Genomic DNA, 12097 nt, shown 5'->3' on the forward strand with positions numbered 1-12097 from the left:
GCAAAAAAGGCCTGGTCAAAAACGCACCGTCTTCTGTATTTTGCTGGGGCTCCAGTTTCAGTCCTAGCTCTGATCTGAGTTCAGCCATCAACAATCCCAGGTTGACAGTGACACCTCCAGGCTGCTGCATTGCAGGCTCTCAGAATTCCACCCCAACCCCAAATATTACTGTTCCAAGCAATTGTCTGGGACTCAAGGGTGTTGAACGTCAGGACTGCAGGCCAAATCCGACCTGCTTGAGGTTCCATGCTGGCTCTTCAGGGTCCCCCAAGGGGCCATGCTTCTTCCCCCTGGTCATAGCACCTCTCCTCCAACCACTGATCACTTGGTATTTTCCCAGCTTTTCTATGTTTTAGCCCAATTCTAAAAGGCTGAAAGGTTTAGTGACTGGCAGGAAGAGGTCGAAGCTACAACAGGCCAGCATTTTGGCTGGACTGTGGCTCCCAAGAGCTCCCCCAGATTGGAATTCCATCCTTGGGGTGGCGGAGCTGGATCCCTTGCACAGCCGGGCTTCCCCTCTGCCACTCCAGTGCCGATGATCTGAACGCAAGACTTACCGGGGCTCCTTTCTCACCGGCAGGGCCTGGCGGTCCCTGGGGGCCAGGTCTCCCTGGGAGACCGATCGGGCCAGCTGCTCCGGCAGGACCTCGCTCACCGGGAGAACCCTGAGCAGGAGGAGGAAAAGGGGAGCTGGTGAATACTCAGCAATGAGACCAAGGCTGCGAAGAAGTCAAGAAGTACTCCCACCCCTGGAACGCGGCCTGCGGGAGCTTCTCTGAAACTGAATTTGGCCTCTTGTGAGGATTCTAGGCAAGAAAGGCTTGTACTCACTGCTGGTCCAGGGGGTCCTGGTGGCCCTTCGTTACCCTTCAGTCCCACAGGTCCCTGCAGGGGACAAAATAGGGGAGAAAGGAAAAGGGTGACTTCATCAGGAAAAGATCAGAAGGCACAGGGACAGATGCTTCCTGAAGACATCTACTTACAATTGGGCCTGGAAGACCTCGGTCACCGGGAAAACCTCTCAAACCAGCTGGGCCGTCTTTCCCAGGAAGCCCGGCAGGTCCTGGGTCACCCTGCAAGGAAAGGTTCACACGGTTCAGAATGGAAAGAAACCTAAAAGCCAGAGTCAGCCTGAAATCCACCCAAAAGGATGGCTGAGCTGGTTGCAATCGATCCTTCGGGTCCATGTTTCTTCTGATCTCACTTCTTGGATCCCTTCCCCTAATCTACAAAACAGACGTCAGGTCTCAAAATGGAGCAGCGATCCAAACTCACCTTTGTTCCTTCCTTTCCAGCTAGCCCAGGAAGCCCCTGTTCACCTGGAGGCCCAGGTGGCCCAGGATGGCCACGCTCGCCCATCGGCCCAGTTTCTCCAGTAGGACCCTGCAAGAAAGCAGAACAGGTCATCAAATAGACGTTGAGGAAGCGCGCAGGGATATGTGAAAGTACTTTGACCGGCCAGAGGGAACTGAAAGATGGATGCAGTGAAGCGCAGTTTCATTTGCCCATTACTTTTCAGTGGCCAGAAACCTTCCAATGGAAGTCAGTATGGGGTGAATCCTGTTGAGGTCCAAAATTTATCCACAGATTAGTTACAGCCCTGGCGGACTCGGACTTGGCATGAAGCCATGACAGGTGCTGGTGACTCATGAAGAATCTGGAAAGGTCACAGATAAGAAGTGAAGATTCTGCTAATTGAGTAATTGGACAATTGCATGAGTCATGTAGATACGAAAGTGTAAATAAAGAGTTGTAATTTTAATCGTGTCTGAACTCGGAGATGTACGTGTTGTAATATGCTGTGTTGTGTATGGAGAAACTGAATGTACTGGAAAATGCTGTTTTATACCTCAGTAAAGTTCTGTTCTGAAGTGAGAAACTCTGGTGTGAGTATTTCTTTGAACAAAGTCTTTCTAAACTCTGCTACGTTGAGATTCCCAACAAATCCAACAATAGAATTAGGGATAGATGAATATTTAAATTTCATTTTCTTGCACAAATTGCGCAGCGATCAAATGAGAAATTTGCGCAAATTTCTCAAAATTTGCGCATTTGCGCGTGTTTCAAATAGTATCTCTATTAGCCTATTTTCCAGTAACTTTTGTACAAGTAACTTTGCATACCATTCCAGGAAGTTAAGAGGGGAATAAAAGAGTTTGGACTCAGTGGGTCTCAGAAGATGCCAGTCTGCTACCTACAGACTCTGCAGGTCAAAGGAACAGAACGACCGTGAGTGGAATCGATTTTGGAGTCCTCTGGCATCCTGACCCATTGTCCAGCAGCAGATTTTGCAATGTGAGGTGCTGAGCCTCGCTGGCTGCTGGGAAAACGTGGCTGCGTGCTGCGGCCGCCTGCCAGTCATTCCGCTAATTAACAGGAGGGCCTCAAAGAGTCTGCAGCCGCTTTTTCAGGATGAGAAAACACCAGAGAGCCCAATTGGGAAAGGCCGGTTCTTCCCAGAGAGGACAACGGAAAGCAAAAGCTAAATTAAAAAGAAAATCTAAAATGAAAACCATTGCTAAAGCTAAAGCGAAACATCGCCTCTTGCACACTGTCGAAACAGAGCAGTTGTTTCGTTTGTCCCACCGGGAGTTGCTGCTACCTGCTGCCAGGGGACCTCTCTCATTGCTCTGGGTAAAAAAGGACAACGGCTCCAGCTTTTCACTGTTTGGCTGTTGAACCTCAGACCTGTGGGCCAAATCCTGCCCTCTCCTTCCCTGACCCTTTTCTTCAGCCGCTGGCGATTTGGTGGCTTCCTGGATTTCCTGTGTTCTTTTCCCATTCTCCTAAGTCCTAGTTATGGGAAGTAACAGCTTTAATCTAAAAGAGGCTGATATATCTGGTATTTTGGGCCCATTTCCTTTTAGCCTTTGGACCGACCCACCACAAAAGAACAGAAGAAGAGCTCTGATGCTGGATCAGACCAAGAACCCATCTAGTCCATCACTCTGTTCAGTGGCCAAGCAACTGTCAACCAGGGACCCACAACAGCACCATCCTGCCCATGTTCCCCAGCAACGGGTGTATATAGGCTTACTAACATTGGAATGCAGCCCCCAGAACTTCTTCAAAACCAGTGCCAGCCCTTCAGAAGAGGTTCCTCACCCTTCCTCTGCATGCAACCATCCCATTCACAAGTGGTTAAATAGCTTCGGGATTGAAATTCTCCTTTCTGGGTAAATGTAGCTGTGCGGAATTTCCCCCGGAACAACGCCGCTTTTGGTTTCTCCGTTAAGTGTGTCTGAGATCCTTAAGGAGGCTTTTTGACTTATAAATGTCAAGCTTTTATGACTATGCATCAGGTTTTGGCTAGGAAACCTCCTCATTCCTTTATTGGACATAAAGAGCAGATTAACTTGGTGTCTACATGGTGATTATTGATCTGAACACGGGGATTATGCCACCGTGGAGCCATTATCTCGGAGTGCCTGTTCTGGAAGCACTTTTACAAGAGGAAAATATTGCTAAACAGCTATTAAAAACTGCAAAATCCATTTGGAGACGGAGCCAGGATTGTCCATTCAATGTGATGCACTTTCCAGTGAAATCCATCTCATTTCTATTACTCCAAGTCATGGTGGTTGTTTTTTAAATCACTCAAAAATGATGGATTTCTTATCAGTATTTACGGAACAAAATGGAAGGAAAGTCTCGGAGAGGCGCCAGGCAGGGACCCCTAGGATGTTGGAAGCACTGAGAACCAGATGGCTAGGCAGAAAGCCGAGGGGCAACCAAAAGTAATGAAACATGAGTCCAGGGAGATCAGGGCCATCGCTGGGTCAGCATCAGTTTCTTAGCAAGGGCGGGGTTCCGTAGGTGACGTGGAAGAGGTGTGGTGACCAGGGGACCTATAAGGTACCACTTCAAAGTAAGGATGCCAGAGAAACCCACATGGGAACAAGGGAGTTTAGTTTTCTCTGGGTCTGACCCTGGATCCTTCAGCAGACTTGGGTTTTCTCAAGTCACATGGATTCTCCAGAACTGCAGAATTTTTAAAAAAAACTTTCCAGAATGACACGCAAATTTAGTCATACAAAAATATGTAACATGAAATTTAAAAACATGGAAAATGTGCATTTCTCCCATAGGCTAAACTGCATAATAATGTGTGTTGGGGTGGGGTGGGGGCATTTTTGCAAGTGTTAATTTGTGCAAGTTTGCGAAACTGGAAACAAATCTGATTATGCCAATGAGTGACACTAGGACTAGAAGCACTGGACAATCTATGAAATGCAGATGGAACAGATTTTACAAAATCCATTATGCCCGTCCTTCAACTACTGAAACTCCTTCCATAAGTCAGAGGAAGACAACAGCTGGTCACTCGAGGTTGACTGAAGCAAACAGACTCTCCATTGGGAGGCTGTCAAGGTCACCCAGAATTTACACCAGGAGCATCCTGGCCACTTGTAAATCAGGCGAGAGGAACGTCAAAGCCAGGGGTCAAATCCAGCCCTCCTGGGGTCTCAGGTTAGCCCTCCAGGGTTCCTCACATGCCCTTCACACACACCCCTCCACCAACCAGTGACCGTTGGGTGTTTCCCCAGCTTTTGCGTATGTTCTTCACCCCTTCCGAAAGCTTGAAACGCCTTTGCTAAGGCTCAGTTACTGGCAGGAAGAGCTTTCAGTGACAATCTCAGGGTAATATTTCTGTTTTGGCCTAACCCCTTTGGCCGTTGACTGCACCCCTTTTGATTTAGGTCCTCTGCATCACAGGAACGTGGCCTCAGAGAGCTTTCCCAAAATTAAATGCGGCCCTCGGGGTGAAAAAAGCTCCCACGCCCCTGCTGTAAGTGAACAAAGAAACAGACCAATTAATTAATTAATTAATTAGCAATGTCCTCCTGCGCCTGACCCTTGAGCTCCACACAACCAGCTGAGAGGAAGGAAAACCACTGCAAAGGCCACGTCCCCCACCCCGGCGTTTGACAAAGGGCAAAGGGCCTCTCATTGCCTGAATGAACCAAGCTTTGGCAACGCCGTTGTTTCTGGAGATCGCACTAATTATGTTTTCGTGTCTCCAAACATAATTACCAGGCAGTCGACTTTTACACCTCAGAAAGCAGACATAAACATGTATTTACCCTGTGATACAGAATTTACTCTGCCATTAATCTGAGAGAGGATCTGGTAATTGCTCAGTAATTGGGGAGTTGGCGGTTCTCCCGTTGAGCTGGAAGAAGGAAATTGACAAGAGATTCTGGGTGGCACCTGGGGGTTCTCACCTGAGGCCCAACCACGCCTGGAGGCCCAGGGGGGCCCGTCTTGCCCTGGAAGCCCTGTGGGACAAGAAGAAGAAGCCGTCATTTAAAAAGGAGGAAAAAACAACAACCACAGCACTTTATCAGACGGGATAATGATCCAGCCGACTTGACAAGCTCTTTTCGGATAAGCTGACTTATCGTCTTTGAAAGAATGAGAAATCCCAAAGGATAATAAGCGAGGAAATGAACGAGAACAGCGGGAGGATTTTTGTATTCAGAGGAGGGCAAACATGAAGGAGATTACAGGTTGGAAACATCAGTTGTTACTGAACTGAAACATTTTGGGGGCTTAGTAGGGTGTGTGAGAGAAGCAAGGCGAAGCTGATGGGTTGTACTAAGGCTGAGAGGAGAGTTCTCTGGTGAGGGAAAAAGGGAATTTCCTTGCCAGAAATTCCTGTCCTTGAGTAGGCAGGAATTCCCGCTGGACTTCAAGGGGGGGGGGGAAATGGTGGCCACCAGCCACTCAGAGGGGTCCTGCTGCTGGTATGAAGGCCTGCATTTTTGCCTCTCACTTACTACCCCTTGAAAATGGGCACAATCCCCTCTCCCCATTTCTCTGCTTGTGAATAGATGGCAAAACAGCTCAGTCCCAGCTTGTAACAGTGATTCCCAAACTGTGTCTTGGAGAACCCTCAAAAACCTATAAGGGGTTCCTCAAAGAACATAAGTAGAGCCATGCTGGATCACTCCAATGGCCTCTGTCCACAGACTGGGCAACCAAGTGGCCCAATGGGAAGACCACAAGCAGGACACAAGCACAACAGCACCATCCTGCCCATGTTCCCCAACAACCAGTGTACAGCGGCATACTGCCTCTGACACTGAAGGTAGCTTATAGCCATCAGGACCAGTAGCCACTGATAGATTTTGCCAGGAATTTGTCTAACCCATTGTTAAAGCCATCTGAATTTGTGCCCATCATTACATCTCGTGGTAGCAAATTCCATAGCCCTTACTATGCCCTGTGTGAAGAAGTCCTTTCTTTGATCTGTCCTGAATCTCCCACCAATCAGCTTCATGGGATATGAACCCACTGGATACTCATATTATGAGCTGGTCTTCCAATGTGTTGGGCTCCCTCCAGCAAGGGGCAGGAAGTGTGACGAGCTCAGGTAGGCTCTGGAGCTAGGGATTGTTCCTGAGTCTCCCCTGCAAAGGGCTTCCTTCATAACCCAACTCTAACTAAGTTGTGGGGTAGGAGAAAAGGCACAGAAGGAAGAACAGAAGAAGGAAACTCCAGGTTTGGAGACACAGAGAGCAGGTCCTTGCTTCCTGCTAGTTAGGCCATTCAGAGGGGACGACCTTCCTCTTGAGTGTTATTCCACACATGACTCTGCCTGCCTATCAAGAGGAGGAACCTCCCACCATTCAAGTCTGTCTGCTCCAGTATGGAATGAAATAAGATGGAGCTGAAACTAACTGAGAGAAAGAGAGAGAGAGAGAGAGAGGGAGCACAATTCAGATATCTATCAGAATGAGGTACTTACAGTTTCTCCTCTTTGCCCAGGGTGGCCTGGCAATCCATCTTTTCCTGGTGGACCCTAGGGAAGGAAATGGGTTGATCAGTAAAACTGAATCGTCATATTCTTCTTCTCACCCAGGGCCTGAACTCTGAGTCAGGCTTGGTATCACAAGAAGAGATCTTTTCTTCCCCACCTCTCTTTATTGTACTTACTGGAGGGCCTTTTGGTCCGGGAAATCCAGTAGGTCCTTGAGGGCCTGGAGGACCCTGAGAAGCAAAGACACAAGGAGATGAGTCTCACTACCATGTAGTGGTGGATCACACTGAGGCCACACTGAAGACCTCTGAACGGCTAACGCCTAGACAATTTGAGTTAAGCAACCCCCATTCTTGCTGAAGAACCTCAGCAGCGGTTCGTAGGATCAGAACAAGGATCAGCCAATTCAGCATTCTTTGCAAGGATGGGCTCCGGGAAATTGGCTAATGACCCACTGGTGGTCTGTGTTCTACCCACACCTGCTGTTGGGGCTAGTTCCTCTAGTGCAAGTGTTAGGGACATCCCCCCCCCCATGAAGGTCCATTGACCAATGGGAAAAGTCAACCAATGGTGGGTGGAGCCAGAGCTAAAAGTGGGTGGAGTTTACAACTCGGGATGCATCAGTATTTTGTTTGGTCTCAATTTTCAATCAAATTGAACTGATTTGCACAGACATGAGACTGACACAGGCTAGAAATTAATGTGGTGCTGAAAATTTCTTCCCCCTTTTTTTGGACCATCCCCATTCAAGTTGAAAAGAAATTGCTTTTTTAGGAGGGTGTTCAAAGGAAAAGGATCTTTTGGAGAAATGCTCATGGGAGAAGGCTTGTGGGCTTTGTGGTTCTTGGGGTTACTTCTGAATGTCTGGGGGAGCACCGGATCCACCACTTTGCCTCCCTCCATGGCCCCTCAATGGCAGCTGTCTCTGGCCCCATAACTGTTATGGAGGCTTTCAGTCTAATGTTCCTGCCCAAATGTGTGTGTGTTCCAATACATCTAAGGTGACCTCCTGGTCTGTCTTGTCTTACCCTTTCTCCTGGAGGTCCTGGGGGGCCATCACCTCCAGAGTTGCCCTTTGAAAAGAGAGAGGGAGGGAGGGAGGGAGACCATTAAAACAATAAACTACTAGAACATTGCAATCAATTCAATAGACCAATTAGAGATGTGCAGCTTTTGTTAAATCTCTTCCATCTGAGTCCTCCTCTCTGCATGGCTCTTGCCCTCTGCTCCTTCTGGAAACTTCCCTACATGAGAGGTTGGCCCTGCCACACCAGAGGAGCCACAGAATAGAGCTGCGATAGGGAGCAGCATTTTAGGAATGCCTCTTCAAAATACCTTCGGCCCAGGTTTGCCAGTGATGCCTCGTTGACCACGTTCTCCTCTGGGACCCTTGAGAAGACACAGAAAGAGGAAACGATCATTGAATTGCCCATCCAAGAATGCAAAGTGGGATTCGAGGGGCAATTCCGGAGGGTAAAAAGGAGAAGGAAAAGCAGAACATTCCTTACCGTCGGGCCACGCTGACCCCTGGGTCCAGGCTTACCAGAGGTGCCCTGGAATCAGAGAGAGAACAAGGTAGTTGTGTATCATTTGTGTGACAGAGATTCTTGAGCTAGCCCATTTTTTGTTTCTAACCCAGACCACTCTGCCCCACTTTACCCCAGAGACTACGATAATGGCATCTTAAAAATGCAGTACAACAAACGAACCAATGGAAATATGGATTAAAAGTGTGAGCTCACCACAGACTATAATGTATTTCTGTGGGTTTTGTCCCAGTTATCTGCTTTACCTATTTATGCATCTGACAAATACACTTGATTCAAGAGACGCAAAAAGGGAGACAAAAGCGGGGTCCTAAATATGCCACCATAATAACCTTCATTACTGTGCCCAGAAGAAGATAATGTGTCCATATCAGATAGCCAGCGCTCTTTTTTTGCATGAATATTCAAATTTCCCCAAATGTATCCATCAATTGTGCACATTTTTAAAAGCATGATTTTTCTCCCATTGATTAAATCATGTTTGATTAAAGCATGTTTCAGCAGTATGCATTTCCACCACCCCGCACCTTTTTTTAAAAAAAATGTGCATTTTTCAAACATGTGCTTTGTTCCCCAAATAGCATCGTAAGCTCAGAAACAAATGGATTTCGACTGCAGCTTGTGTTTGGGTCCACGTTTAGTTCCAGAAACTGAAAACGGGGTAAATCCTGTTCAAAAACAAACTGAAACTAATGTCTCATACATCCCCACTAAGGCCTGTGTGAAATATTAATCCCAGCCAAACTGACAACTTCCTCTTCCCTCACTGAAGTTGGATTGCAAGCGTTTTTAAAAACTAAAAATCCTGAGCAACCAGAATGTTAATGAGGACTCTGTTCCATCACATCCGTTCAGCCAATTAGTATCAGAGGAGGTATCAATATGAGTGGAAAGCAATATAGGTGTTTAAAGACTGTTGAGTTTTGTGCTTCACCAGTGCTGCTGTTGATAGATTCCCTTGCACTGAGGTTTGTTTCTCTCTGACTTGGCAAAGGGGAGGGTGACATTACTCGCTTGTCATAAGGACGCTGCCTCCTTCACAGCTTCCTGATAGTACAGCTGCCAGAAAACTCCCCATATAGCAGGCGGGAGAGAAAGAGGCCTTTCGTGGGTTTTACGCAAGAGATGAAAACCATGTGGCAAAATAATAAGAAGTAAGACGAGAGAAGCCCCTCCTCCTCCTCCTCCTCCTCCTCCTCCTCCTCCTCCCAATTTCAAGATGTAAACTAAATTTAGATGGCACAATATTAAAATGCTGGAAAGCAATTTTAGATTGCCTGCATTCCTATCAAGCATGCCTGTTGGAAGTAATTTGTATTTAAATGAGAGTAAAAGGAAATTTAATGCTCTCCTTGCTCTTTCGTTCTAGCAGGGTTGGGGAGGGAAGGGGGGGCTTCAATACCTTTTAATATTTGCTTTCAGAATTATGCAGCCAGAGAGTTTGCTTTGCCGTTGATAAACCGCACAGAGCATTTAACCAAGCCCCCGGTGTTCTTTAATTGCACGGAACTATGCAAATTTCTATGCACGAATGGTAACGAAAATGGATACGGGGGAAGGGAGTGAAGGAGTCCCGGGAACAGCTCTACAAGATAGCTGGGGTGTTATTTAGGGGAATGAGGGTGAGCGTGTGTGGTGGGGTAGTGTTCCGACGTCCGGATGCCAGATCACACGTAATAACTTCCTCTGGAACCATGATATCCCTTATCAGGCTGCTTGGTTCAAATAAACAATGTAATGAGCTTGTAAATTATGTAAGAGGAAGAGCCTGCAAAAAGGGCAACTCGGTTTGGGGATGGGAGAAGGAGGCCTTGTTCAAAATTCTAGGGTTCCCCCAACATTGTCTTGCCGCTGGTCTTGTGCCTGATTCCTGCTTGCTCTGCTTGCTCTGTGCGAAAAGGAACCCTGCACGAACCAAGCAGAGCTCAGGCAGGACCAGTATCCAAATTTCCTCCTTTGCACAACTTCCCTACATAGACTAAAGCAGGGAAATCTGCGCAAATTAGGAAACTTGCACAAAACCGGATTCGGAAAGTTACTCATATCACATGCAGGCGCACGTCTGGCAATTTGCGTGCATTTTTGGCCAATGTGCATTCAACCCTGCGATTGCATTCAGGGCATTGAACCGGGCTGAACAGAAGGCAACAGTGCAAACGCACAAGTGCAAACCCACACAAGCCATGGAAACACTCTCTTACCCGTCCTCCTTTCTCTCCGTTGGCTCCAGGAAACCCTGGGAATCCGATTGACCCCTAGATCAAGAAAGGAAAAGAAAAGAAAAGAAAAAGAAAACAGAAAAAGAAAAGAGAAAAGTCCAGGATGGAATTAATCCATTTGAATTGCTGGGTATAAGGTAATGTTGTTTAAATATCATATTTGTTTATTTATTGCATTTTTATACCGCCGAATAGCCAAAGCACATAAAGTTTATATCTAATGTATTTGTATAATATTACTCTTAGAAGTATATTCTCACAGCATTGATAATAATCTACTTATATTTTAAATGTGTTAAAAGTTTGACTGTAGAAAGATTTCAGTAAATTATTGTAACCATTTGTAATTTAGTATTAAAGTAAAACAATTATATGACCGCAAAATAAACAAATAAACAAGCAATGAAGTCATCTCTGGGCCATTAACCAGGCACCAGAGCGCAGCATCCCAAGAGATACCCAAGGGGCGACGGGCTTTATTTCTGCAAGCAAATGTGAGGGTAGATTCATACACAACCATCTGCCTGCTATTTTCCAGCCTGGCTGGCCTATAGGTAGTTTGGGGGCCTTGGCGGCCTGCTGGCCTCTTTTATGGGCTTTGGCCCACAACATCTGTGTCCCCGTGTCTCACACTTCCATCTCTCCTGAACCGCCCAAAGAGTTTCGGCTATTGGGCAGTATAGAAATTTAATCAATGAGCTGGTGTGGTGTAGTGGTTAGAGTGTTGGACTGGGTCTCGGGCGATCCGGGTTCTAGTCCCCACTCAGCCATGAAGCTCACCGGGTGACTTTGAGCCAGTCACCGACTCTCAGCCTAACCCACTTCACAGGGTTGTTGTTAGAATAAAATGGAGAGGAGGAAAGCCACGTAAGCCAATTTGGGTTCCTTGCTAGACCAAAAAAAAAGTGGGAGTGGATAATAATAATAATAATAATAATAATAATAATAAGTGTGTATTTCAAGGGATAACTGAGTTGCGGTTTGCATATTGGATCAAAAGGGTGCAATTCAGTAAATGTGCAATGAAATGCAAACTGAACAAATTTCCCCTCCCTCCCTCCCTCCGAAGTGACCCACATCCGAAGTGACCCACATCTGGGCCACCCAATCTTAGCAATTGCTGTTAGGTAGCAGAGAGTGTGAACAGTGAAGCAGGATGTGCACGTCCAAGCCAGAGGGTAGGAATGATAGGCGAGAGCCAAAATGAATGGCAGCATTAAAAATAATAATAATGGCAGAGTGGGTCGTTTCGTAGACGGCTGGCAGGCAGTGAGCTAAACGAGGCAGTAAGAAAGTCTGCAAATGGGGGAGTGGGGGGGGGGCAGAAGAAATGAAACAAACACACTGGCAGGAAACACGCCTGTGTGGTTAATTACGTCTCCAGCAACAAACAAGCCTGTTTTCCCAAGCATTAAACATGAATAATAAAACACAATTAAAAGAAATAACAAAGGGAAAAAATACTCTTAACCAAAACTCAAGTTTCCAGGCACCTCCAGGGTTTGATGCAGTCCAGGCTATAGCTTCCTATTCAATGCACAGGGAATCTCTCTCTCTCTCTCTCTCTC

The 12097-nt window shown here is 46.7% G+C and overlaps 1 protein-coding gene across 2 annotated transcripts in view; it reads right to left on the bottom strand.

Annotated features, from left to right (window-relative positions):
* The window catches only part of COL5A1 (collagen type V alpha 1 chain), a 145968-nt gene that overhangs the window by 27525 nt on the left and 106346 nt on the right, over positions 1-12097 (bottom strand). For both annotated transcript variants that reach the window (XM_063144675.1, XM_063144673.1), the window contains exons 32-42: positions 10512-10565; positions 8272-8316; positions 8099-8152; positions 7792-7836; positions 6940-6993; positions 6752-6805; positions 5226-5279; positions 1276-1383; positions 984-1073; positions 832-885; positions 558-665 (exon numbers count right to left, since the gene is read on the bottom strand). In XM_063144675.1, the coding sequence (XP_063000745.1) occupies positions 558-665; positions 832-885; positions 984-1073; positions 1276-1383; positions 5226-5279; positions 6752-6805; positions 6940-6993; positions 7792-7836; positions 8099-8152; positions 8272-8316; positions 10512-10565 (720 nt within the window). The remainder of the gene's footprint in view (positions 1-557; positions 666-831; positions 886-983; positions 1074-1275; positions 1384-5225; positions 5280-6751; positions 6806-6939; positions 6994-7791; positions 7837-8098; positions 8153-8271; positions 8317-10511; positions 10566-12097) is intronic.

This window comes from Elgaria multicarinata, chromosome 19 (genome assembly GCF_023053635.1).
Source record: "Elgaria multicarinata webbii isolate HBS135686 ecotype San Diego chromosome 19, rElgMul1.1.pri, whole genome shotgun sequence".
In the NCBI taxonomy this organism is placed as follows: domain Eukaryota; kingdom Metazoa; phylum Chordata; class Lepidosauria; order Squamata; family Anguidae; genus Elgaria; species Elgaria multicarinata.